This window comes from Dermochelys coriacea (assembly GCF_009764565.3).
Source record: "Dermochelys coriacea isolate rDerCor1 chromosome 12 unlocalized genomic scaffold, rDerCor1.pri.v4 SUPER_12_unloc_3, whole genome shotgun sequence".
NCBI lineage: Eukaryota > Metazoa > Chordata > Testudines > Dermochelyidae > Dermochelys > Dermochelys coriacea.
This window is the reverse complement of record NW_025091566.1, coordinates 34,101-61,023: the sequence shown is the minus strand read 5'-3', so window position 1 is coordinate 61,023 and position 26,923 is coordinate 34,101. Positions and strand designations below refer to the sequence as shown.

Here is a 26,923-nt window from a genome sequence, read left to right as displayed (position 1 = left end):
GTGTGAGGCGCTGCCCCCGTCCAGCCAGGGGCCTGTCAGCAGGTTTCCCACCCCCCAGCGCACCCACAAGGCTGACAGGGCTCCCCGCGCCCAGGCCTGCCTCAGACACCCCCGCTGCTAAGGCTTGTGAAGGGAAACCAGGCCCCACGAGCCGCTGGGGTTCTTGGAGGGGCTCGGCAAGCACGTGGACAAGTGGGGCTAGTGGACAGAGCGTCCTTGGGCTTTCAGACCACCTGTGACAAGGAGCCACGCCAAAGGCTCTTACGCAAAGGAAGCTGAGACGAGGGGAGGTCGTCTCGGGGATCAGTAACTGGTTACAAGGCAGGAAACAGAGTACAAATAAAAGATCCATTTCAGACTGGAGAGAGGTAAATAGCAGATGGCTCCAGGGATCAGTCCTGGGACCAGTGCTCTTCATTGTATTCGTAAATGATCTGGAAAAAGGGGTAAACGGGATGGCAAAATTTGCAGATGACACAACATTATTCAAGATAGCGAAGTCCCAGGCAGACTGTGAAGAGCTACAAAAGGATCCCACAAAATTGGGTGGGCTGCAAAATGGCAGATGAAATTCATTGTTGATAAATGCAAAGTAATGCACATTGGAAACCATAATCCCAGCTATGCATGTTAAATGATAGAGTCTAAATTAGCTGTTACCACTCAAGAAAGCGATCTTGGAAACAGTTTTCAGAGTAGCAGCCATGTTAGTCTGTATCCGCAAAAAGAAAAGGAGGACTTGTGGCACCTTAGAGACTAACAAATTTATTTGAGCATAAGCTTTTGTGAGCGATGAAGTGAGCTGTAGCTCAAGAAAGCTTATGCTCAAATAAATTTGTTAGTTTCTAAGGTGCCACAAGTCCTCCTTTTCTTCTTGGAAACAGTGTGGATAGTTCTCAGAAAACATCTGCTCCGTGTGCTGCAGCAGTCAAAAACGCGAACACAATGTTAGGAACCACTAGGAAAGAGAGAGACTATGACAGAAAATAGCATAATGCCATTATATGAATCTGTGATATAACCACATCTTGAATAGTGTGTGCAGGTCTTCTCATCCTATCTCAAAAAAGATATATTAGAATTAGAATACAGAGAACAGCAACAGAAATGATACGGGGTACGGAACAACTTCCACATGAGGAGAGACTGGGACTTTTCAGCTTGGAAAAGAGATGACCAAGAGGGGATATTGTAGAGGTCTGTAAAATTGTGAATAGTGTGGAGAAAGTGAATAGGGAAGTAGTATTTACCCTTTCACATGAGCTTTACCAATTTCTCTAGATATTGGAAGCAGTATTTTCCTGTGAGTTGAACACCACGTGACTCACAATAATATCTTGCTTCACATTCTCTGTCTACCTATTCATAGCTCTTTAACAGTCCTGCTGACTAACTAGCCAAACAGTGCAGTTTGGATATCTTCCTACAATATCCCCCATACCCTTTTGTAATGATGCTGCCCCTGGTGGGATGCTTCTGAGAGTGTCAATTCAGGACAAATTGCTTCGAGCAGGGCAGTTACAGGCCAAGGCTTTCCCAGTATCACCACCAATGCCACTCGTTATGGGGACGAATGGTTATGAAAACCAATACCCCAGTAAAAGAAAAAAACGTTCTCCCAATCCCGAAGGACCATGCCCCAGACCCAGGTCAATATACAAATCAGATATTACCCACAAATCACACTGCTGCCAATCCTTTAGAATTTAAAATCTAAAGGTTTATTCATAAAAGGAAAAAGATATAGATGAGAGCTAGAATTGGTTAAATGGAATCAATTACATACAGTTATGGCAAAGTTCTTGGTTCAGGCTTGTAACAGTGATAGAATAAACTGCAGGTTCAAATCAAGTCTCTGGAGAACATCCACAGCTGGGATGGGTCTTTCAGTCCTTTGTTCAGAACTTCAGTTTGTAGCAAAGTCCCCCCAGAAATAAAAAGCAGGATTGAAGACAAGATGGAGGAGATGCAGCAGCCTTTTATAGGCTCTCTTTTGTGGGTGGAAATCCCTTGGTTCTCCTGTGCAAGATCACAGCAAGATATAGTTTGGAGTCACATGGGCAAGTCACATGTCCATGCATGACTCAGTCCGACACCATTGTTTACATGTTAGTTTTAATGTTCCCAGGAAAGCTTAGATGTGGATTGGCATCTCCCAAAGTCCATTGTCAGATAAGTTTCAGAATAGCAGCAGTGTTAGTTTGTATCCGCAAAAAGAACAGGAGTACTTGTGGCACCTTATAGACTAACAAATTTATTAGAGCATAAGCTTTCGTGGGCTACAGCCCACTTCATCGGATGCATCGATAAGTGTTTCTTGATTGGGCACTTACTGAGAATAGTCCCTTTTCAAGAAGCTGACCAAATGCTTCACTGAGACTACTTAGAATCAAAACAAATTGATATACAAGTACATAGCCAATATTCATAACTTCAACTACAAAAATGATACACTCATGCAAATAGCATCATCATAATCAGCAAATTATAACCTTTCCATAGACATCTCACACAACAACCTTTGTACAATATTTGCTACAAATATATAACAGTGGTTGGAACAATGATCTATACAGTCACAAATTATGTCAGTAACATCACACCTTTTCCTTCTCTTGTTACATTACTTACATGTTATACAAGTTTCTGGGAGCATACCAAAAAAACATAAAATGGCTGCTTTTTAAAAAATTTTTCTTCATTTCAAAATCACTTATCTGAAGATAGCTAATGTAATGCCAATATTTAAAAAGGGCTCTAGAGATGATCCTGGCAATTACAGACCGGTAAGTCTAACGTCAGTACCGGGCAAATTAGTTGAAACAATAGCAAAGAATAAAATTGTCAGACACACAGAAGAACATAAATTGTTGCGCAAAAGTCAACAAGGTTTCTGTAAAAGGAGATCATATCTTACTAATCGATTAGAGTTCTTTGAGGGGGTCAACAAACCTGTGGACAAGAGGGATCCAGTGGACACAGTGTACCTAGACTTCCAGAAAGCCTTTGACAAGGTCCCTCACCAAAGGCTCTTACGTAAATTAAGTTGTCATGGGATTAAGAGGGAAGATCCTTTCATGGATTGAGAACCGGTTAAAAGACAGGGAACAAAGGGTAGAAATAAACAGTAAATGTTCAGAATGGAGAGGGGTAACTAGTGGTGTTCCCCAAGAGTCAGTCCTAGAACCAATCCTATTCAACTTCTTCATAAATTATCTGGAGAAAGGGATAAACAGTGAGGTGGCAAAGTTTGCAGATGTTACTAAACTGCTGAAGATAGTTGGGACCAAAGCAGACTTTGAAGAACTTCAAAAAGATCTCACAAAACTAAGTGATTGGGCAACAAAATGGCAAATGAAATGTAATGTGGATAAATGTAAAGTAATACATATTGGAAAAAATAACCCCAACTATACATACAATATGATGGGGGCTAATTTAGCTACAGCTAATCAGGAGAAAGATCTTGGAGTCATTGTGGATAGTACTCTGAAGACATTCAGGCAGTGTGCAGCGGCAGTCAAAAAAGCAAACTGGATGTTAGGAATCATCAGAAAAGGGATGGAGAATAAGACGGAGAATATCTTATTGCCCTTATGTAAATCCATGGTACATCCACATCTTGAACACTGCGTACAGATGTGGTCCCCTCATCTCAAAAAAGATATACTGGCATTAGAAAAGATTCAAAGAAGGGCAACTAAAATGATGAGGGGTTTGGAACAGGTCCTATATGAGGAGAGATTAAAGGGACTAGGACTTTTCAGTTTGGAAAAGAGGAGATTAAGGGGGGATATGATAGAGGTCTATAAAATCATGAGTGGTGTGAAGAAAGTGAATAAGGAAAAGTTATTTACTTATTCCCATAATATAAGAACCAGGGGTCACCAAATGAAATTAATGGGCAGCAGGTTTAAAACAAATAAATGGAAGTTCTTCTTCACTCAGCGCACAGTCAACCTATGGAACTCCTTGCCTGAGGAGGTTGTGAAGGCAAGGACTATAACAGGGTTTAAAAGAGAACTGGATAAATTCATGGAGGTTAAGCCCATTAATGGGTATTAGCCAGGATGGGTAAGGAATGGTGTCCCTAGCCTCTGTTTGTCAGAGGTGGAGATGGATGGCAGGAGAGAGATCACTTGATCATTACCTATTAGGTTCACTCCCTCTGGGGCACCTGGTGTTGGCCACTGTCGTTAGACAGGATACTGGGCTGGATGGACCTTTGGTTTGACCCAGTGTGGCCATTCTTATGTTATCCCTTTACAGTGCACATGTTATGTAAAAAATGTAAAGCATGTTTACAGAAGCATTTTGTAAAGGAGCAGTGAACCTAACTACAGTTGCTGAAATGGTCACTGGCTCTTAAAGGGGTTTAGAGCCAGGCAATGTGTGCAATGAAACTGTGCTATTGGCCACTGACCCAGAAAAGCCTAAAAATGTATTGTATCTGAGGGGTAGCAGTGTTAGTCTGGATCTGGATCAGCTTTTAAAAATGTATTGTGAACTCAAAGTTCTGAATTAGATAAGTGGGACCCGGGCTGGATCCGGAAGGAAAAAAGCACCTCACAGATCAATAACTTGGTTAACTTCTTATTTAAAGCTTTTATTTAGGTAATAACATAGATATATACCAAGGAATGTAACAGTGGGGAATATAAGTATGGAAGGAAGTATTTGGGGAAGGTATCCAAGTATTCAAATACCTTCATAATTCAAGAGCTCTCTAAGCTGTAGCTCTTAAATAAATCAACTGCCTTTATAAAAACAGTCATGCCTAGGATAGAGTATACAGTTAACAATTATTCTTCAATGTCTGTATACTAATGCAAGAGGTATGGGGAATAAACAGGAAGAAGTAGAAATACTAGTGAATAATCGTTTTGACATAATTGGCCTCACAGAAACTTGGTGGGATAGTTCACATGACTGGAATATTGGTAGAGAAGGGTACAGCTTGATCTGGAACGAAAGGCAGGGATAAAAGGGAAGAGGTATTGCCGGGTATATCAAAGATGTATACAATTGCACTGAGGTTTAGATACAGGTTGGAGGCAGACTTCTCAAAAGTCTTTGGTAAGGACAAAAGAGGTAAAACAAAAACAAGGTAGGTGTCTGCTATAGATCACCTAACCTGGTAGATGAGATGGATGAGGATTTTCTTAAACAACCAACAAAATTATCCAAAACACAAGACTTGGTGGTAATGACTCTGGAACTACTCCGTATGAAGCCAGCCAGGACTCTGGGGGAGCCTCCTCTCCCTGAACATATTGTCTCCAGGGCAAGAAGCTTACACAACTTTGACCTTCCTGGGTCTGATCTTGGAGAATTCAACATCCTCTTCCACACCGTTTGTTTCCCGCAGGGAGTTCTCCCAGGTGGGGCTCCTGGGGAAGCCAGAGGGCCCTGCACCCCAGCTCTGCAGTCAGATGTGACTCTCAGCCAGTGTAAAACAGAAGGTTTATTAAATTGACAAGAACATAGCATAGAACAGATCTTGTTAGCACAGAAATAAGTGACTTTCAGCCAAGACCATCTTGGGGAATCCTGGGCCAGGCAGTGGTTACAGTGGACGAGAAGCTGGATATGAGTCAAGAGTGTGCCCTTGTTGGCAAGAAGGCTAATGGCATTTTGGGCTGTGTAAGTAGGGGCATTGCCAGCAGATCAAGGGACATGATCGTTCCCCTCTATTTGACATCGATGAGGCCTCATCTGGAGTACTGTGTCCAGTTTTGGGCCCCACACTACAAGAAAGATGTGGAAAAATTGGAAAGCATCCAGTGGAGGGCAACAAAAATGATTAGGGGACTGGAACACATGACTTATGAGGAGAGGCTGAGGGAACTGGGATTATTTAGTCTGCAGAAGAGAAGAATGAGGGAGATTTTGATAGCTGCTTTCAACTACCTGAAAGAGGGTTCCAAAGAGGATGGATCTAGACCGTTCTCAGCGGTAGCAGATGACAAAACAAGAAGTAATGGTCTCAAGTTGCAGTGGGGGAGGTTTAGGTTGTGTCAGGGTTCCCTCCCCACTCTGAAATCTAGGGTAGAGATGTGGGGACCCGCATGAAAGATCCCCTAAGCTTATTTCTACCAGTTTAGGTTAAAACTTCCCCAAGGCACAAATTCTTTGCCCTTGGACGGTATGCTGCTACCACCAAGTGATTTAACAAAGAGTCAGGGAAAGGACCACTTGGAGTTCCTATTCCCCCAAAATATCCCTCCAAGCCCTGTGACAGCGCTGCCTGTGGGAGCCAGCTAAGGTCACTCAATCAGGGTGAACTGGAAACAGAACAGGGCGGACAAACCCCAAATGCTGGTGGATATTCCAATACTTAGATTTACCAAGCCAGTCCAAAACAGCTTCTATAGTACCTCCCTGGTTACTCAAAAGTCCAAATAATGCAGTTCCCTTAAACTACCAGCCTCAGGCCTCCATCCAGACACACATGTCAAACATAGGATGATAAATTCTGAAAATCTTATTCATCATATAAAAGAAAAGGTTCTCCTGATCCCAAAGGACCAAGCCCCAGACCCAGGTTAAATGATAACTCAGATCTTACCCAAAATACACGCTAATAGTCAATCCTTATTAACTAAACTGAAATTTATTTAAAAAGAAAAGAGAGAGTGTGTTGGTTAAAAGATCAATATACAGATAGACTTGGATTCAATTCTTGAGGTTCAGATACATAGCAGAGCTGAGCTTGTAGTGGCCAAAAGTCCTTTTACAAATGGTCCAGAGGTTATAGTCCAATGTCCATATTCAGGGTGACTCCAGTCAGTGACTGGGGATCTCAATCCTTATGTCTTAAGTTTTCCCCTTCTTGAAACTCAAAGCAGATCTGAGATGAAGAAGGATCGTGTTCCAAGGTTTTTATACATTTCCTGCAGCCTTTTGGCCTGAGAAAACAATAGGCTTAACTTTCCTTTTTCCAAACATCATGGCAATTAGCACAAGATAATCCATTAAACAGTTCAGACACAGGTTATTACAACCTTCAAAGAGACATAGACAATACTATTTAACTCAAATGTCTTCCTAAATGTTAATATTCCTCTTTGAATCAAAGCTATAGCAATAAACAAGACTTGTTTGCTTACATCACAAGACCTGAACAAACATCTACCCTTCTATTTCTAACAATGCTGGCTGCATTTCACAGCTCTGTTCATTTTCATCTCTTCCTAACCCAGTCTTTAAAGTTCGGCCATGGGTCAGGTCAGTCTGTGAGTTAATTAACTCTTTCTGGCCCTGTCACCTTTTCAATGAGATATTATATTACTTTGGGACAGTCCACTTTTGGATAGCATTCACTTTGGCCTGTAGGGGGTTGATAGTTCCTTGACCCACCTGGTGTCCAAGGTAAGTCACTCTGTTTAGGCCTATTTGACACTTCTTAGCCTTAACAGTTAGCCCTGCCTCCCATATGTGCTCAAAGACTTTTTGCAGATGCTCCAAGTATTCTGCCCATGAAGCAGAAAAGATGGCCACATCATCAAGGTAGGTGACTGCAGATTCTCCCAATCCCGTTAGGAGACTAGCTACAAGTTTTTGGAAAGTGGCGGGTGCATTTCGCAGCCCGAAAGGGAGCACATTAAATTCATACAGCCCTACATGGGTGATGAAGGCTGCCCTTTCCTTGGCGGATTCATCCAGCGGTATTTGCCAGTACCCCTTGGTTAAGTCTAAGGTAGAGATGAACTGGGCACATCCCAGTTTTTCCAATAGCTCATCTGTGTGTGGCATTGGATAGTTGTCTGGGCGAGTTACAGCATTTAGCTTACGATAGTCCATGCAAAAGCGTATCTCCCCATCTGGTTTGGGAACTAGAACCACTGGAGATGCCCATGCATTGTTAGAGGGGCGGATTACACCCATCTGTATACCCACCTTGATCTCCCGTTCTATAGCAGTTTTGGCTTGAGGAGACATCCGGTTTGGTTGGGCTCTCATTGGGTGAGCATCACCTGTGTCAATGGAGTGGTATGCCTGTTCGGTCCTTCCTGGGGTGGCTGAGAACATTGGCACGAAGCTAGTGCACAGCTCCTTGATCTGCTGGCACTGCATACATCCGAGGGTCATTGAGAGGTCACCTCTTCCACGCCACCGTCACTTTTTCCTTCGTACTAGACACCTTCAGGCCTCTCAGTGTCATCTCCTCCCTGGGCCATTCCCTCCCAGTGAAATGACTTCCCCAAATGGTCTGTGGTCCTGTTCACCCCAGCATGGCCACTAGGATGATCGTGCGCTAAGCACAAGAGCTTTCCCCGGTACTTAGTTGGAACTACCAACTGTCTCTGAGGATGCCAGTCCTCCCGGTGCCCCCCACAAAGAGTTTCCTTGGATAAAAGTCCTCATTCTACCACAAACTGGGATCGGTTAGAAGAGCTGAGAGGCGGTGGGTTGCTCCGTGCCACCGTCCAAGCTCCCTGGAGGCTTTCATCTGCTTCCTGCTTGGCCTGGAACTGTTCCCTTGATGCTGGAGACCTTAGTTCCTCACTGGATGGTAGACCTGGGCTTGGTCTATCGGGAAGCGACGCAGGGGATGGGGCTGGTTCCGGGGACAGTGACCCGCTCTCCGCAGGTACGCTATGGGGTGTTTCAGGTTCCGGCTGAGCCTCTTGCGCAGGTTCAGCTGCTGCTGCCAGGGCGGGCTCGGTGGGGCCCTCTGGTCTTGGGGTTGCAGACAGGGTTGCAAGCGCTGGACTCAGGACTGGCAATGGTTCTGGTGCTGGTTGCTCCGCCAGTTCCGGTTCTGGGCCTGGCTCTGGCTGGGACTCTGAGACTGGATCCACTACGGCCGTTGCAGTCGTTGGTATGGGGTCCGGTTCCACCATCTCAGTCTGGGTCTCTGCTAACACAGACGGGGCCCTGTTGGAAGGCTCAGGAACAGAGCTAGGTGTGGAAGCCTGCTTAGTCTGGCTGCGGGTGACCATTCCCACCCTCTGGGCTAGCTTCACATGATGGGCCAAGTCTTCCCACAGCAGCATGGGGATGGGATAATCATCATAGGCTGCAAAAGTCCACATTCCTGACCAGTCCTTGTACTGGACAGGCAACTCGGCTGTAGGCAAGTTTAAAGATTTTGACATGAAGGGTTGAATTGTCACTTGTGCCTCTGGGTTGATGAATTTGGGGTCCACTAAGGACTGGTGGATAGCTGACACATATGCTCCAGTGTTTCTCCACGCTGTAACCTTCTTCCCGCCCACACTCACAGTTTCCCTTCGCTCTGAGGGTACCTGGGAGGCATCTGGGCCTGTGGACCTTTGGTATGACTCTGGTGAAATGAACTGCAGTCTGTTGGGGTTCTTGGGACAGCTGGCCTTCGAAGATATGCCCCAGCTCATTACATTTAAAACATCGCCCAGCTGACTGGTCACTGGGGCAAGGTGGGTTGCTGGAGACGGGTGTGGTGGGATGATAAGGTGTTTGGGGTTTTTCTTGGGATGTAGGTGGGGCCTTGGGCTGCCCCTGGTGGTAGGGTGTTGTCTTGGGTTGCCCCTTCTGATATCCACTCAAACTGCTACTAGTTTTTTTTTCTTTTCATAGAATCATAGAATATCAGGGTTGGAAGGGATCTCAGGAGGTCATCTAGTCCAACTGCCTGCTCAAAGCAGGACCAATCCCCAATTTTTGCTCCAGATCCCTAAATGGCCCCCTCAAGGATTGAACTCACAATCCTGGGTTTAGCAGGCCAATGCTCAAACCACTGAGCTATCCCTCCCCCTTTTCCACCACCTCCACCCATTTCCACCACCTTGATTACAGTTTTGGGCTTCCCATCTAGGATGTATCTTTCTATTTCCTCAGGAACACCCTCTAAGAACTGCTCCATTTGCATTAGGAGAGACAGATCCTCCAGAGATTTAACGCTTGCTCCTGATATCCAGGCATCCCAATTTTTCACAATGTGGTCAGCGTGTCGGGAACATGCCACGTCTGGTTTCCACCTTAGGGCTCTGAACCGCTGATGGGCATGCTTGGGTGTTAGCCCCATTCTGATTCTGGCTTTTTTTTAAAAAAAAGTTCATAACTGTTCATGTGTTCCTTAGGCATTTCAGCCGCCACCTCTGCTAAGGGTCCACTGAGCTGCGGCCTCAGCTCTACCATGTACTGGTCTATAGAGATGCTGTACCCAAGGCAGGCCCTTTTGAAATTTTCTAAGAAGGCCTCTGTATCATCGCCTGCCTTGTAGGTGGGGAGTTTTCTGGGATGGAAAGCAGTACCTGGAGAAGGATTGCTAGGGTTGTCTGGTATATTCTGCTTAGCCCTTTCTATCTCTAAGCGTTTTGTCTCTAACTCCAGTTTATGCTTCCTCTCTCTTTCTTTATCCTCCAGTTCATGCTTCCTCTCTCTTTCTTTTAACTCCAGGGCTCTCTTGTGGGCAGCTTCTTCTGCCTCCAATTCCAAGCGCTTTAAGGCCATCCATCTATCGTGTTCTTTTTGTCTCTCATCAGCTTCGAATCTGGCTAATTCTAATTTCTTTTGGATGTCACTGTCAGTCACCCTAGCCTTTCTTTGTTTAATCTAGCCTAACCCAAGAGCTAGAAAGAAAAATAAACACTTGTGAATTCTCCTGCAGGAGGTTAACTACCCTGCCCTCAGGCAGAGAAAAAAAACTCCAGGTACTCCCAGCTTTAAAAAAAAAATCCTCAAAAAAAACCCTCCCTGCTTTCCAAGCAGCCAAAAGGAAAAAAAAATTGTCCTTTCAAAATCCTACTGTGCTTTCGGTTCAACATGATCCCACCATGCTGCCACCATGTCATGGTTTCCTCCCCACTCTGAACTCTAGGGTACAGATGTGGGGACCTGCATGAAAGACCCCCTAATCTTATTTCTACCATCTTAGATTAAAACTTCCCCAAGGCACAAATTCTTTGCCCTTGGACGGCACGCTGCCACCACCAAGTGATTTAACAAAGAATCAGGGAAAGGACCACTTGGAGTTCCTATTCCCCCAAAATATCCTACCCCCTTTCCTGGGGAGGCTTGAAAATAATATCCTAACCAATTGGTTACAAAGTGATCACAGACCCAAACCCCTGGGTCTCAGTCAGATTCTTAAAAAGAAGGATTTTATTTAAAAAAAAGGTAAAAATTACCTCTATAAAATCAGGATGAATATAACTTTACAGGGTAACAAAAGATTAAAAACACAGCAGAACTTCCTCTAGGCTTAGTTTCAAAGTTACAAAAAACAGGAATAAACCTCCCTCCAGCAAAGGAAAAATTCACAAGCAGAACAAAAGATAACCTAACAAGTCTTGCCTGGCTTTTACTTACAATTTTTGTAATATGAGAGACTTTTAGGATGGTTTATAGGAGAAGGAGTTTTCTGACCTGATGCTTCTCTGCTTCCCAAGAGAACAACAAAGCCTCCCCCAAGATTTGAAAGTATCTTCTTTCCCCATTGGTCCTTTTGGTCAGCTGCCAACCAGGTTTGTTGGAATTTTAATCTCATAAACTGATATACCAGCTCTATTTACAATCATTACAGGACCCATCCACCACGGACTAAGAACATGTCCTTTCTCAGTGTAAAATCTATACATAACGTAAGTTCCCACCTCCCAGCACTCGTCATTAAAATGATCTAGCCAATTATTAGCTACCTGATTTTGCGCCTTTAACGTTATTGCAACCTGGTATTGGACTTCGCTTATAGTATTTAACAGCTGATTATAAATTGATCAATCTTAACTTTTGGTTGATACCCATCTGAAGGAACTCCCGCAACGCACCACAGCTCAGGAGTAGTCGTCACCCGACCTGTTAAGACTTCATGGGATGAATAGCCATGGACGGTTTTTGTTGACCTCATTGCCATAAGGACATATGGCAACTTCATGTCCCAATCTTTCCCATGCACCTCAATGAGCTTCTGCAAAGCAGTCTTAAGGGTACAATTAGTTTGTTCAACGATCCTTGAGCTCTGCGGATGGACTGCAATGCGTAATCGCTATTTGATATTAAGGGCAATACATAATGTTCAAGTCAGTTTCCCTACCAAATGGGGCCCTCTATCAGGGTCTGTCTCCATGGGTAAACCAAATATGGAAAAGGTCTGTTCCAGTAAAACCCTCACGGTTATAGCCGCTGTTGTGTTCCTGGTCAGGTAGGCCTCTATCCAACATGTGAACACATCGATGACCACCAGACAATACATGTTACCCCATCTCAATTTTGGGAGTGGTCCAATAAAATCTATTTGAAGTCTCCTCCAACGACCCTCGGCTAGGTGGTGTAACAGAGGATGCTTCACTGGCTGTGTGTCCTCGTTCTTTCCGTAACGCAAACAAGATCTTACAAAGTCAGAGACCTCACCTTTCATGTGTGGCTACCAGGCTACTTTGAGAATTTGTTCTAACGTCTTGGTGCTATTAAAATGTTCCTGTTGATGTGCTAGTGCAATTAACTCTCGTCTCAGACTTCCTGGCACCACTAGGACAGATAACTCCTTTTCAGGTGAAGCCTTTGTAGCCAGGATCAATCCTGCTGAATTTTGATGGATGTTATAGCCCTCACCGGTTCCTTCCTGCAACGAAGACTTTAATGTTTGATCCTGATGTTGCAGAAACAGAATATCTGTAGCTATAGCCGGATCAGGAGCTGGCATTTTAAATGAAGTTACAGGTGCCACTGTCAGTGACTTCCATAGATGTTCAGGACCTAGTCTCGCCGCTTGCTTTGCCAGTATGTCAACTTGTTAATTTAGGCCTGTTGGAGCGGAGATGTTTTTACTATGTGCCTTGACCTTGAATAGGCAATTGGAACTTGTGCGGGCGGATGCTATATCCCATGCCTGTCTCAGCATCATAGAATACTTCACAGGCCGTCCATCCATGGTAGACATGTCTCTAGCCATCCATATTGACATCCAGGTAACCAATGCTTGGATTACTCAGGATGAGTCAGAACACAAACATAGATTATCATCAGACTCTTCTGCTGCAAGCACAGCTAGAATAGCTACTAGCTCTGCAACCTCTGTTGATGGGGGGGTTTCTGTTCCTTGCAGGATTCTTCTGGTCCCTTCCTGGATCGCATCATACCCAGCCACCGGGCGTCCATCCAGATAATAGGCGCTGCCCTGCACTGTCCATACAGTGAGTTGTTTCTGTTTACTTCTTCCCATGATGTCAATACAGAAAAAGGTGATCATAAAAACGGTTGCTCTAATGGGAGTGGACACTCGTGTTCAGTACCTTCAGAAATCAAGGCATAAGATTAAACCTCCATATGTGAAATCTTCTCAGTGCTTGTATCTCGATTTATTAAACTTAACGTCCAACCCGTGAGCCTGGGAGAAGAGATGTGTCCTTTATTTATTTTTCCCGAGATGACATATCTGTCAGGGGTGTGGCAAGTTCTAACAACCACAGGTGACATTCCTCTGAGATATTCCCAGTGTCCTAGTGCCCAAACTAACGCAAATACTTCTTGCTCATAGGAGGTAAATCTGCCTTCTACCTCGCTCAGTGTTTTGGATGCAGAGGCAATAGGACTTAGATTACCTTCTCGACATTGTAGTAACACCGCTTCAATGCTGGTAATATGGAACTTCTGCTTGAGAGTAGGCTAATGTTGGCACTAATGTTAGCTCTTGCTTCAGGGTGATAAAGGTTTGTTGTTCCTCAGCTTCCCATTTCCATGACACTCCTTTTCATAGCAGTTGGTATAAAGGCTTTGCTATGCCTGCATAATTTTTGATGAACTCTCTTGAAAAACTGGTACGTCCTAGGAATGACCCCAGTGCAGTGACATCTTGAGGGATGGGTAGCTTTGCGATTAGCTTCACCCATTGTTTATCCAGAGTTTTTCCATTTTGGCCCAGAGTGATTCCTAGGTATTAGACTTGCTGCTTCACCAGCTGGGCTTTTTAGGGATTGATTAAGAAACCAGTGGTCTGAATGGCCTGGATGAGTTCTTCTAAAATGTGTAGATTCTCTTCCCGAGTGCTGGTTGCCACTAAGTTGTCGTCTACATAGCAGAGAATCTGATTACAATGGTTTAGTGCTTTACATATGGCAGATATCTTTCTATGACAAATGATCAGGTTGTTATGCAGTCCTTGTGGAGTTCTTGTGAAAGTTAGCTGTTTGACATTGAATGTTAAAGCAAACTTGTGCTGATCTTCCTCACAGATGGGAATGCTGAAGAAAGCATTTGCTACATCAATAACGCTAAACCATTGAACCCCTCCATCTACAGTGGCCATCAACTCCTGATATTTTGCAACTACAGGAGTGAGTTTGGGTGTCACCCTGTTTACCACTCTAAAATCTACAGTTAAGCGCTATGACTTTCCTTCAGACTTCCGTACTGGACAGATCAGTGAATTACAAAGACTACTAGTGGTCTTCAACACCCCTTGCTCCTTTAACAATTGAATGGCCTAATGAATACTGGGTATTACCTCCTCTGGGAACTGATGTTTAATCAGACGGGGATCAGGTCCTGGGATGCTAGCTCCTTCTTTGATCAGCCCACATTGTAGTTTGTGTCGAGCAAAAGCCTGTGAGTATTTCTGGATAACTTCTTGCACATCTGGATCCTGAGGAACTGGTTGGTATTCCTGTAATGCAGCGGTGGCCAACCTGTGGCTCCGGAGCCACATGTGGCTCGTCAGAAGTTAATATGCGGCTCCTTGTATAGGCACCGACTCCGGGGCTGGAGCTCCAGGCGCCAACTTTCCAATGTGCGGGGTGGTGCTCACTGCTCAACCCCTGGCTCTGCCACAGGCCCTGCCTCCACTCCATCCCTTCCTGCCCCCTCCCCTGAGCCTCCTGCACACCACAAACAGCTGATCGGGAGGCGCAGAGGGGGAGGGGGGAGCTGATGGGGGGCTGCTGATGTATTTCAGTGGCTCTTTGGCAATGTACATTGGTGGTGGTAGTGGTTATGGGTGCTAGAGGGATAGGCTCCTCTGTCAAGCGGGGGGCTGATGGTATTATTTCTTCCTGATGACGTTGCTTATATGATTCAGTCTCCCTCTCCCTTTCACATTCTTCCTCAGAGCTCCCTTCAGAATCACTATTGTCATAGGGGAGTGGGTCCAATCTAATGGCTGCCAGTGCTCCTCTCATGCCCATTAACTTAAATCTTAGCCAAGCCTCCCTTCGCTGTCATTTCACATGTTCAGCTGGTCCCCCAGCACCTGCTTGCATTGATTTCATAAGTTGCCGCAACGCTGCTTGCACTTCCTCCCATTGGATGGTTAGGGTTTTAATTTCCTTCTCTCTGTAATAGAATATCAGGGTTGGAAGGGACCTCAGGAGGTTATCTAGTCCAATCAACTGTCGGCTAGAAGGTCGGTCAGATCTTGTTCCCGCACCTTTAGCCTCTCCACCTGCGTAGAGCATGCTACACTTTGCTTCTGTAGACATTCTATCTTGCACTGTAATTTTCCAATCTCAGCTTCTTTGGCCTATGTCTGGGTTTTGGTCTCTGCTATTACAGTGTCCTATTCAGAAACTACCTTGAGTAACTCCTCGGTAACCGACAGGAGACCATACAGCATGGCTCTTTTCTGGCTTCTGTTCGAGGGATTTCGCCACCCACCGATGAAACCAGATCATTTAGATTGGAAAATTGTCCAAGCCTCCCTCCTATGGAAGGTTCCCTCCTTCCACAGATTGTCACCTTTGGCCATTTTCTGGATCGCAATCTCCATAAGCGACCCTTGCATCTCCCTCTGATCTACAACAATTCGCCCACGCTCACATATTGTACTAAAACTACAGCGAATCACAATGTGGGGTTACCACCACTGCAGATAACTGGGACTCGAGTTGTCCCACCAGCAGGCTTCAGGCCGCTCCCGTTGGAGCTATGGGCGTGCGAGCGGTTTCCCAGCTCACTAGCCAAAATGAACCATTCTTTTGCGGGAGCAGGTTAGCCATTCTTATGTTCTTAGCTGATTAAATAGAAATTTTCCTTTAGCAACCTGGGAGCATAAGAACCAAGAAGACATTTGTGACACTGGCAGACCAGGCAACCTGTGTATGACCCATAATAACATAACAAAAGGCACTACTACTGTATAAAGACAGTTCACTTGCATGTGAATTGCAAAGAGATGTATTAGACTAGCAATCATCAGCTCATTCAAAAATGAACTACAGATGCTAAGTGTATTTGTCGGTGTTGATCTATACGCAGTTAGAAGTTTCACAATGTAACCAAATTAGCTTGGTAGATGCTAATTCCCTTTCAGGTCTTTATTATGTATGCAAGGTGTTCAGTTACATCTTTGATTTTAAGGTTAAGATATTGCAGAAAACCAGTAATTTCTACATTGTCTTCAGCTTAACTATCTGTGTTATAATGGAAGAACGGCTAATCACCTTCTGAGAATCAGTAACTAGTTCACTGTTTCAGAGTAGCAGCCATGTTAGTCTGTATCCGAAAAAAAGAAAAGGAGGACTTGTGGCACCTTAGAGACTAACACATTTATCTGAGCATAAGCTTTTGTGAGCTACAGCTTCCATCACTGTTGTGATGCTGAACTATGAACACTGAAAGTCACTTGTATGGATATTGTTCTTTCTTTTAAGAAGAAATCTTCGATTTAGTTATTAAGGATTGGCTGACAGCATGCTATTTGGGAAAGACCCGAGATTCACATTGACCTGGGGATAAGCATCTGGTCCTTTATGATGAGTGAACCTCACCTATGGTGAATCAGGTTTTCAGTAACCCCTCACTATATTAGACGGGGCTGTTTAGATGGGAGCCAAGGTCTGGAATGTCAAAAGGGGACCGTGTTTGGCATTTTGTTAACTAGGGTGGAAGCTCTTTTGCTGTTGACTTGGTGAATCTAATTCTAGAATAAGCCATCAGTTTGGGGGATTGTCAGCCCTCTAGGTCTGCCTGGAGTGTGGTCACAGCATTGTTGTGTAAACCTCTCTCTTATGGAAGCAGAGGGATCTTATGGTTTCAGAGTAGCAGCCGTGTTAGTCTGTATTCGCAAAAAGAAAAGGAGTACTTGTGGCACCTTAGAGACTAACAAATTTATTAGAGCATAATCTTTCGTGAGCTACAGCTCACTTCAGCTGTAGCTCACGAAAGCTTATGCTCTAATAAATTTGTTAGTCTCTAAGGTGCCACAAGTACTCCTTTTCTTTTAGAGGGATCTTAGTCACTTTGAGATCCCAGCTGCTGCCCTGGAAGCATTTTTCATGCATTTGTCTTGAGTGTCAGATCAGATAGAAGTAGGGAAGTCAGCTGAAGGAAGAGTAAGGCTATACTCACTGTGCTATGAACTGTCTCTTGATAGGCAGTCAGCAGCTGGATGCTGGCCTGCAAGGCCCTTTCTCTCTCCCACTCCTTCCCTGAATGGAGCCATGTCTCTAGTAGCTGTTGGTAGAGCAGGGGAATGGACAGAGTTAGGACCAGAAAATCCCTCCCAAAAGTTCCTCTTAAACAGGTTTAATTGTCACTAAAATCCCTCTCCAAAGCATCTGACCTCCATGGAGCAAAGGAGCTACATGTCTAATGGAAGTCCCAGGGACCAGATTCACCTCTGGGTGATTGAAGCCAAAGGAGTTATATGAGAGATGAATCTAGGCCCATGTATGTGATGTCTGCTGTAGATTGTCTGATGGGAGCGGTCTACCACATTGCATGCTGTTTGATGTCTGCTGCTGTGTTCTGTTTCCTGGGCAACTTCTCCCACGTTGAGTGGCCAAATGACAGAGAGAAGCGTTTCTTTTTCTTAATTTGAAGAAGAGCAGAGAAATCCCCCCCCAACCCAGCTCCTTTTAGAACTTCATTTTTATACTGAAGATGCATCAAGCTCCCCACCCTTCAGCTCTTCAAGATATTCTGTTCATGTCTGAGGAACAGGAAGTCTCCTCTGAATGAATGAGTTTCCATACACAGGGCATAACTCAGTATGAATGAATTCCTCTTCGAAGAAATGATCCGTTTCAACTGCTTCTCTTGGATTTGGCTACTGCAGTGGTGATTTTCTTGCCGGTCCAAGTAGTGTCAACTACATTGTAAGAACTTGGTCCCAATCCAGCCCTGGCATAAAATGGCATAGCTTCTGTGGATTTCAACGGGACACATGCCTGCTTATTCCAGGAAGAATTCGGTGCTTTTTCCCCCTACAATTCACTCCATTGTGGAAAATTCCTCCACAACTGAAGCTTGACCCCCTAAATCTCTGACTCTTCCCTGCTGTAACACAAGAAACAAACAAACAAGCTCCACCATGGTTCAATGGTCTACTCACTTGAAACATTTTCCAGAACCAGTTTGCCGTTGGTTCTAACTCCAGCAAAGTCTTCATCAGCTTGCCAAGGGCTTCCAAGGACTCTACATACAGTGACTGAAACCAGAAGAGAAGGAGTGAGGTTGAGCACAGATAATTTGTGGGGGGAGGGGGGAGCTGGGGAAAGCTAACCATAACCTTGCAAGGGAGGCCATGTGTGACTGCCATCACCCAGGGCCTGCTGGGCAGAAATACACTGGATGGTGCCTGAGGAGAATTGTTGTCACGTACCTGTATAGGCAGAGCATTCTTTGCTGTCTCGCCTTCTTCTTTCCTCATCTTCTCTAAGGGAGGGAGGGGAAACAAACTTTTGAAACACTGATCAAGGAGCTCATGGTTTTTCTCCAACGTCAAAGATGGTTTGAGTTTGCTGGCAGAAGAAAGAGAGAGAGAGAAAAGTCATGCATTCGACTCAGTACAACCTCCAAGTAAAAGAAATGGGTCCAATGACTGGAGATTGTCCCAATCTAAAACCCCAAATGCAAACAACCCTTCACTTTGCAGCTGAGCACCTCTTTGCACCTCTATTAAGTATTGGCTCATCTAGAAGCAAGGCTAAAGCTTCAAGTCCCCTTTTTAGAGAAACCCACAAGCTTCCTTCCCCTTGCCAGCTAGCCAGACACCTCTCTCCCCATCTGAAATCTCCTCCATCATACTGCATACCCCTCAACCTCCAAGCTTGTGTCTTTCAAGCACAAACCTCCAAATGGACACATTCAAATCCTCAAGAACTAAAGTTCTGCTGGTGAGCAGCATGTGAGCCAAACCCTGCAGGCATCAGACTGCTCCCAACCTGACACTCATGAATTAACAAAGAAGAAGACGTCACAGTGCCAGGAAATATGGCAGAAAATAGCCTACCTCAGATGTCCAATAGCAAGAATTGCCTTGTAGCGAACTGGAGATGCCAGGGAATCCCGTGGTTCCTTTTTAATGAAGTCCTGAAATGCATGAATAAGGACATAAAAAATGGGAAATGGATTTGAAAGGCAGCGAGGCCTTCCTCTCACACCCTGAACCAGGGCCATATGCCAGACCTGTAATAAACAGACACCGTGCTCAGCAGGCTCTCTGCCTCAGAAATGGACCGTAGGGCCATCTGCAGGCTAGACAGAGGACAGAAAGATAACTTCCCAGACACAAGCCATTCCTTCCACTTACAGCCCACAATAGGTCGGCATCCCTGCCAAGCTCAGAGTGGACCCAGCAGCATTCTGGGTGCCATGCAGGTAGCTCATGAGACTGCAGTGGTACAGTCACAGCCAATGGATAAAAGAACATCTACCTGGAAAACCAGTCTTATTCCATTACAACAACCCCTTTTTACTTCAGTCCTCAAAGCTCCTAATCACTCACCAGCATGTAGCCAAGGAGCTCCACTTTGTAAGAGAATTCAAACTTCTGTGAGTCTCTGGTCTCCAAAATGGCACAGCTAATCTCCGTGACATTCTGGATGAGGGTTAATTTTAGGTACATGTCCTACACAAGCCAGAAGGAGAAACAAGAGGATGTGGATGAGAAACGGAGAGAAGAACCAGAGTCCACAAGATAAAGATCAGGAACTAAATCTAGCCTCAGGAGAGGAGAGAGGTGTCCACAGACCCCAGAAGGCAGAGGACCCTGGCTCTGCACCCACCTCAGAAGAAGAGAAAACCTAGGTTCATGAAAGAAATCCAGGTCCACTTACACCAGAGCAGCCAGGACTCCTGCTTGATGTAGCAAGGAAATCAAGCTCTCTGCAATTTAAACAAGCAACTTGTGTATAGAAAAGGCAAGAGCTGAGGGCAGATTATTTAAAATTTACCTTGTTCGTAACAGTGATGCCCAGCACCTGAAAAACAAAATGCAAAACAGCTATTAGCAATGTCTATAGTCCCACATAACACACATCTGCAAATTGGCCTGGCTGGTGAATATGGAGCAGAGAGAAATCACTCTTGTTAAATCTTCCAAAAGGCAGGAAATGTATCCAGAAGGGGTTTTTTGCAGAGGTCAAGATCAGGGGCCATCCTACGGAATATTTGCATTTGTGAACTCCTGGAAGATATCCGTTTGGTTCAACTCTGATCAACTTTTTTGACAATGGCTAAAGGAGAGTCTCAGTTAGACAAGGCAGAATTGAATGGCAAAGTGACGTGGCGAGGTTGCACTGAGAGGAGAGTCAGTACCAGCAGTCAGATAGCTAGGAAACAGAAATAATGAGCACACAGACAAACAAGACGACAGAGAAGAGGGAAGGGAAGTAGTGAGTCCAAGAAACAGAGTGACAGCAAAGAAACTAAATACAAGTTAGCACCATTCTCTCTTGGGTAGCAAAAGATAGAGCTAGATACACATACATATTAGGGGAGTTAGAGGGTTATTCTCAATAGCCTGAGTGTGACTGCATCTGAATTACTGTGTAGCTGTGCTCGACGGAATTTCAGAAGAATATAGAAAAACTAGAGAAAACACAAAGAAGAGCAACAAAAATGATACAACATGTGACAGCTCCGCTCCACCCATTACACTTTTAAATTTGAGTTATGTGACAAATTATTGCTCAAAGGAGAGTTTTACAAAATTCAAGCCCTCGCTCTATAAACTCAGAGGCAATGCTATCACTTCAGGGTAATGCTCCTCACAGTTGTCACGCAAAAGCTCTTACCTGACAACTGGTTCTGTAATGGTGAAGGACGTTCCCTGTGATGTCTGCCTCTACTCGAGAGAGAAGCTGCTCTTTTGGAGCATGGACAGCCACGTTGCTGTATGTCAGCATCAGGGTGCTGCGAGTCTTGCCTTTTGTCCCACGGTGGTAGTCCTAGACAATTGGAAACGTCACTAGAGACAAGTTCTTCTGATTCGTTTGGCCTTGCAATTCTGATCTCCTGCTGACCGAGGAATTGCTCACAGCAGCAAGAGCAGCTTGAACTTGCAAAGCTCTTTTCAGCCAAAGATCTCAAAGCACTTGCAAAAAGTATTAAAGCAATATAATAACTGTGTGAGGTAGGGAGATATTAGTATCTCCATGCCAGGGGTGGCAAGTTTGTAGAAATTTTGGTGGTGCCCAGAACCCACCCCCCCAACTCCACCCCCCACCTGCCTAAAGCTCTGGGAGGGAGTTTGGGTGTGGGGAGGAGGTCTGGGGTGCAGGCCCTGGACTGGGGATTAGGGTGCAGGAGGGATGCATGGTGCAGGCTCTGGGAGGGAGTCTGAGTGGAGTGGGGAGTCTGGGGTGCAGGCTCCGGGCTGGGGCAGGGGGTGCGGGTACAGGAGGGAGCTTGGGTGCAGGCTCTGAGAGGGAGGGCAGAGGGCTGGGGTGCAGGTTGTGGGAGGGAGTTTGGGGATAGCCTCTGGGCTGGGGCTGGGGGTGGGTGTGCAGGAGGGCGTGAGGGTGCAGGCTCTGGGACAGGGGTTGGGAATTGGAGGGGGTTCAGGGATGAGGGCTGTGGGGCTGGGGATGAGGGGTTTAGGGTGTGGGAGGAGCTCAGGGCTGGGGCAGAGGGTTAGGGTGTGGGGGGGATGAGGGCTTTGTCTGGGGCTGGGATGAGGGATTTGGGGTGTGGGAGGGGCTCAGGGCTGGGGCAGCCTGCCCTGGCGCCAGTGGAGGGACTTGGGGGAGCACTAGGACCCTGCGGCAGCAGTTGATACCCGAAGCCGGCAGAGCAGAGTCATTGTGAGCAGCAGGCTCTGGGCAGTGAGCAGGGGCAGCAAGTGGGGGCCGGGGGACACTCGGGCTAGGCAGGCGGGGCTGGGGGAGGCAGATGGGGGTGGCAGGCGGGGCCGGGGGAGAGACCCGGCCCCAAACATTGGTGGAGCCGGGCCCCCCGAGCCCTGAATATTGGTGGAGCCCGGGCACCAGGAGCCCCTAGAACTCGCCGCCCCGTCTCCATCCTTCCCACTGGGTAACTCTGACACAGAGAGCCGAAAAGGCTGAACCGACAGCAGTGAAGTACACAGGAGCTTAGTTATTGACACTGGTGGGTACAAGATCAGGCGCTAAATGTTTTGCCTAAGGCTGCACAGTGAGTAAATGGCAGAGCCAGCAATGGAAGCCCAGAGACCTAGTCTCCTGCTCTATCCTCTCGATCAGTGGTGTTCAACCAGGGGTACTTGTGTGCCCCTGAGGGTCTGCAGAGGTCTTCCAGGGGGTAGATCAACTCATCTAGATATTTGCCTACTTTTACAGCAGACTACAAAGAAAGCACTTGCCAAGTTACTAACTCAAATTTCATACAATGGCTTCTTTAGACTACTCGATATACTGCACACTGAAATGCAAGTACAATATTTATATTCCAGTTGATTTATTTTCTAATTCTAGGGTAAAATTGAGGAAATAAGCAGTCTTTTTTCAGGAATAATGTGCTATGACACTTTTATAATTTTATGCCTGATTTTGTAAGCAAGTAGTTTTTAAGTGAGGTGAAATTTGGGGTATACAAGACAAATCAGACTGCTGAAAGGGGGACACTAATCTGGAAAGGTTGAGAACCACTGCTCTAAATCAGAGGTTCCCTAATTGTCCTCCATAGACCACTGGTGGTTTACCTATAGCGGGTTGGTTAGCCACATGTTGCTTGCAACACCTCCTCATTTCCAGCTACTAACCTGGAATAAAAAACACCTAAAAATATCTTCAGTGCTTTTCCATGCAAGCAACTGATGTAGTTCCAATACATTGTGCATGGGAGGGGCGCTCAAGCCATGAGACATCAGACGATAAAAATCATCTGAGAGAACCCCAGCTCCACATTGTGCTCCTCTCTGCTTAACTGCAGGCATCACGTAGAACGCGTACATTGGGGGACAATGCTAGCTGAGCAGAGCAGACACTCCAGCGGGGCTTCTGCCCCTGCTTTAGAGGGAGAGGAAGTTTGAGAGAACCCTCTGGCTCCTTTACCTTCAGATGGCTGATGAACCCAGAAATCTTAACCTTGCTCATTGCAGCCCCAAACTCCTGAAGTGCATTCAAGGTGAGGTCCAAGTGGCTCTCAGCACAGAATGCGAGGATGGAAATGACTCCCTGTCATGCAAGAAAAATATGGGTTAGAATCGAGCCAGGTGTCTGATAGATCCCACGAGTCCATTCCTTTCACCTGAAGTGGTGTAAAGTGCCAATCAGGCCTGAGACATATGGGGAGCGGGGGCTGAGTGAAATAGCAATGAAGAGCATAGGAAGCAAAACGGCATCTGTCCCAGGCCAACTCAGAGCTGCCCCACAGGGAGCATTCAGGGATTACTTGGTAAAATGGGGAGAGGGACAGAGTCCTCACCTGTCTCTCAGGGGCTTCCATATAATCTGTTGTTGTCAGATGTGTATAAATCTGTGATTTCACATGGACCAGGTCCTTACAAGCTGCTAAGGACGTTCCTAGCGCCTTATACAGGAAGCTCTGAAAGAAAGAGACCAGCCCTGAGATATCAGTAAGACAACGTTACAGACTCAGCTCAGCAATACTCAGGAAGGAACAAGATAGCCAAGTCCAAGCACCCATGCTGCAGAAACATCCCATCATCTAGCCCAGCCAGAGAACCAACAATGCAGTACAGACAAGCAGCCTGTCCGCGCAAATATTGGAAGGGCAGGGGGGCAAGAGAACAGGGAACAATACAAACAAATTTTATATGCAGAATATCAAGTAATGAAGCCTTGAGAGAAGCCTTAGGCAGCCCTCCAATCAGAATTTCAGGAGAAAGTAACTAGAAACTAAGCCTTAACAGAGAACAAACCTTCTCTTTGGAGGGGCTGGCATAGCCGGCCATCTGCTGGCTCAACTCAAGGGACATCTGGCTGCTCCAGGCACTGTCATCTATCATCTCCAGAGATCTTCTTAGGAACTGCGTGTAAAACAAGAGTTAAAGCAGATGGTTAATTGCAAGAATTTGGGGGTTGTTGTGGGGTTTGGGGTTTGTTTGTTCGGTTGGTTTTTGTTTCCTTGTTCTGTTGTAAACTTTCCAATATTCAGGTGTCATGGAAAGATTATTTCCACCTTAAGAACTATAAACATCGATAACCAAGACTTCCTCTGCCCATTGTTCTTGAACCTTTGCCTAAGGATTCTTCTCAGTCCCCAAACCCAGATGGACAGTGAATTGGAGAATGAGATAGAGCCAAGACATCTGAGCATTGAGGAGTGATTGGCCAGTGAATGAAGGATGGGTCTAGTCAACTTTGAACAAAGGGCCCTGGACTACGAAGGACCAGGCACCTTCTCTGAAGTGCTATGGGCCCTTTATGACACCTCCCGAGGGTACCCGGGATTGTGAGGGACCTCACCACCACCTGCCCTTAGCATTAGGAAGCCTTCTCTGTGCCTGCCAAGTGTCAGCTCCCGACTCTGCCAGTCACAGGAAACACAAGCACACCCTTCTCACCCCATCCAGGCTCCACTGTCCTTCTACAGATAAGCCATCGGTACACTCCAACCATCCAGCTCTCTGTGCATCCCCAGAACGTCCAGCCCGTTCCACTGGACACTCACAGAATTCAGAGGTTTGCTACACACCACCTTACCAGTTTCAAATCAGCATCACCGCTCCATTTCACACACTTAGATACGTTGATAGTGAAAACAAGTAGAGTTTAATTCACAAAGATCAGAGACTTGAGAAGCAGCAGGAAAAATTAATGTAAACAAATGGTTACATAAAAATAAAATCCTAACACCCTTCTAGAGCTTCAATTTAAATAACCAAACAGTCCCATCTCACAAGGGATAGCTCCCCCAAATCTCTCTCCCAGCATGAAACACCCAGACCAAATGTGATCCTCCATTCATAAGACAAGCCAGCTGGCAATTCGTCCAATAGGTGAAGGATACTTGGTGCAGGATACCTCTGCACCTCCAGATATAATTCCAAGCATCAATTGTCCACTTGTAAACAGGGTACCCCCTATTGTTTGTTTCTTTTGCTTGTATCGAATCTCCTCTGGAGACTTTGCAATCACTTGATTAGAATTTTGCTCTATTGATTAGCATCCACTGTGAATAATTACTCAGTCTACAGACAGCCATTCAGGCAGCTTTATCACCTTCTGGTGACCAGCCCCAACTCACAGACCTTCAAAGCATCAATTTCACTAGACAACCATAACGCCTTCTATATTATCCATCCAGTCCCTGTGCAATGATTATGAGGAGCAGTGTGGCACAGACATCCAGTAAAGGCTTTACATGATACCCTTTGATGATATAGAGATCAGATCCAGGGACTCCTGGGAACCCTATGCACTCCTGTGGACTCTGCCAGTGGGCACCCAAAGGACCCGGGGTCACACCCTCAACTCCCAATGAAGTCAGCCAGAGGTTAGTAACTCTCAGCGCTTTGCTTTTTCAGACCCGAATTTTGAATAGCAGCCAGGAAATATCAGAAACCTCACAAGAGAACCTAATCTTATTTGATTTTTTAGCCCAAAGAATTTCAAATGAGGCTGGATCTGGAATGGGAAATTCTAGAGTGTAATCCAACCCCAAATGGAACTCCAACCTTCTGGGGCTTCTTTGTCACTAGGTCCTTTCCTTTCATTTTCAGCACTCGCCATAAAAAGTTCCTTGTCTGAATTTACATGAGGCTGTAAAGAGCTCTTTCTGACCAGAAAGGCTTCTTCATGAGATACAGTCACCAAACCTTGTCTTGTCTCTTTTCCTTTTTGGGTTTCTCAGAGCAAATTTTCTTTTGAGTGGCAAGTAGAAAAAAAAATCCTTTAGATGTCCCCCAGTGATGCATTAGCACCATTAGCATGCTGGTTTTCTGGTTAAGTTTTGTGGTGTTCCCAGTGGTAATACAGAAGGATTTAGAATGAGAGCTGGTTGAACAATAGTAAATCCATTTCACAAAACAAGTGGGATTTTTTTGTTTTCTTGATTTTTCAACACAGAAATGAAAAGTGAAAAAACAAAAAATATTTTGCTTTTCAAAATCAAAAATGACCATTATTCAATTCTTTGTTTTCCCCCTTTCCTTCCCTTTATCCCTGATCCCCGTGCTTTTTTTCCCCTCTTCCACTTTGTGATTGAAAAAGTGGGGGAAGGGAGGGGAAGAGGAGACAAACAACAAAGCAATTGAAAAAAAATCAACTTCAGTTTCAAAAAAACTAAACATTTTCTATTTGGGTTGGGGTTGTTTTCTTTTGCTTTGTTTTTGTGTTTTTTTTTTTTTAAAAAAAAACCTGAAAAATTGTAAAATGTCCCATGAAAATAAAAAGGCCATTTTTCATTGAACAAAAGTTGCAAATGAAATGGTTTGACCAGCTCTGCTTATAATGAATAATTTATCGTTAATTTTTCCCCAGCTGATACATTTGGAGGGGGGAGGGAGGACTGTGACAATTCATCTGAAAGCCATCCTGTACCTGAAGCAGCATGTGCTCCCACTGTGCATGGTCCAGGGAATTCTCTGTGTTTCCTATAAATCAGGAGGCAAAACAATAACGTCACCTAGATTAGCAAGAAGAATCATCCCAGCTATCTCCTTTGCAATCAGTCCTTCTAAAAGAGATGAGAAGTTTTTCGCAGGAGTGGTTGGGTGAGATTCTGTGGCCTACCTTGTACAGAAGGTCAGAGTAGATGAGCATAATGGTCCCTTCTGACCTTGATATCTATGAATCTATGAAAGGGATTAACAACAGCTGGGCTGATGGGGAAAGCAGCC

General features: G+C 45.3%; 1 protein-coding gene across 1 annotated transcript; it reads right to left on the bottom strand.

Moving 5' to 3' along the window:
• Window positions 1-392: 392 nt before the first annotated feature.
• On the bottom strand, window positions 393-26,717 carry LOC119849607 (maestro heat-like repeat-containing protein family member 2B). The gene is made up of 12 exons (XM_043503906.1): window positions 26,625-26,717; window positions 24,002-24,109; window positions 23,545-23,664; window positions 23,172-23,294; window positions 20,937-21,089; window positions 20,094-20,120; window positions 19,646-19,768; window positions 19,151-19,230; window positions 18,521-18,659; window positions 18,251-18,346; window positions 17,266-17,370; window positions 393-434 (listed from the first exon to the last, which is right to left on the bottom strand). The coding sequence occupies exons 1-12, from the start codon at window positions 26,634-26,636 to the stop codon at window positions 393-395; spliced, it is 1,128 nt and encodes a 375-aa protein (XP_043359841.1). The 5' UTR covers window positions 26,637-26,717.
• Window positions 26,718-26,923: the final 206 nt, after the last annotated feature.

Excerpts from the sequence above, each read along its gene's own strand:
- LOC119849607 (XM_043503906.1), bottom strand. Across the intron at positions 23,665-24,001 it reads CCAGCCCCTCCAAAGAGAAG|AGCTTCCTGTATAAGGCGCT; the intron begins GTTTGTTCTCTG and ends TCTTTCTTTCAG. Across the intron at positions 18,660-19,150 it reads CTTGCTATTGGACATCTGAG|CAAACTCAAACCATCTTTGA; the intron begins GTAGGCTATTTT and ends TTCTTCTGCCAG.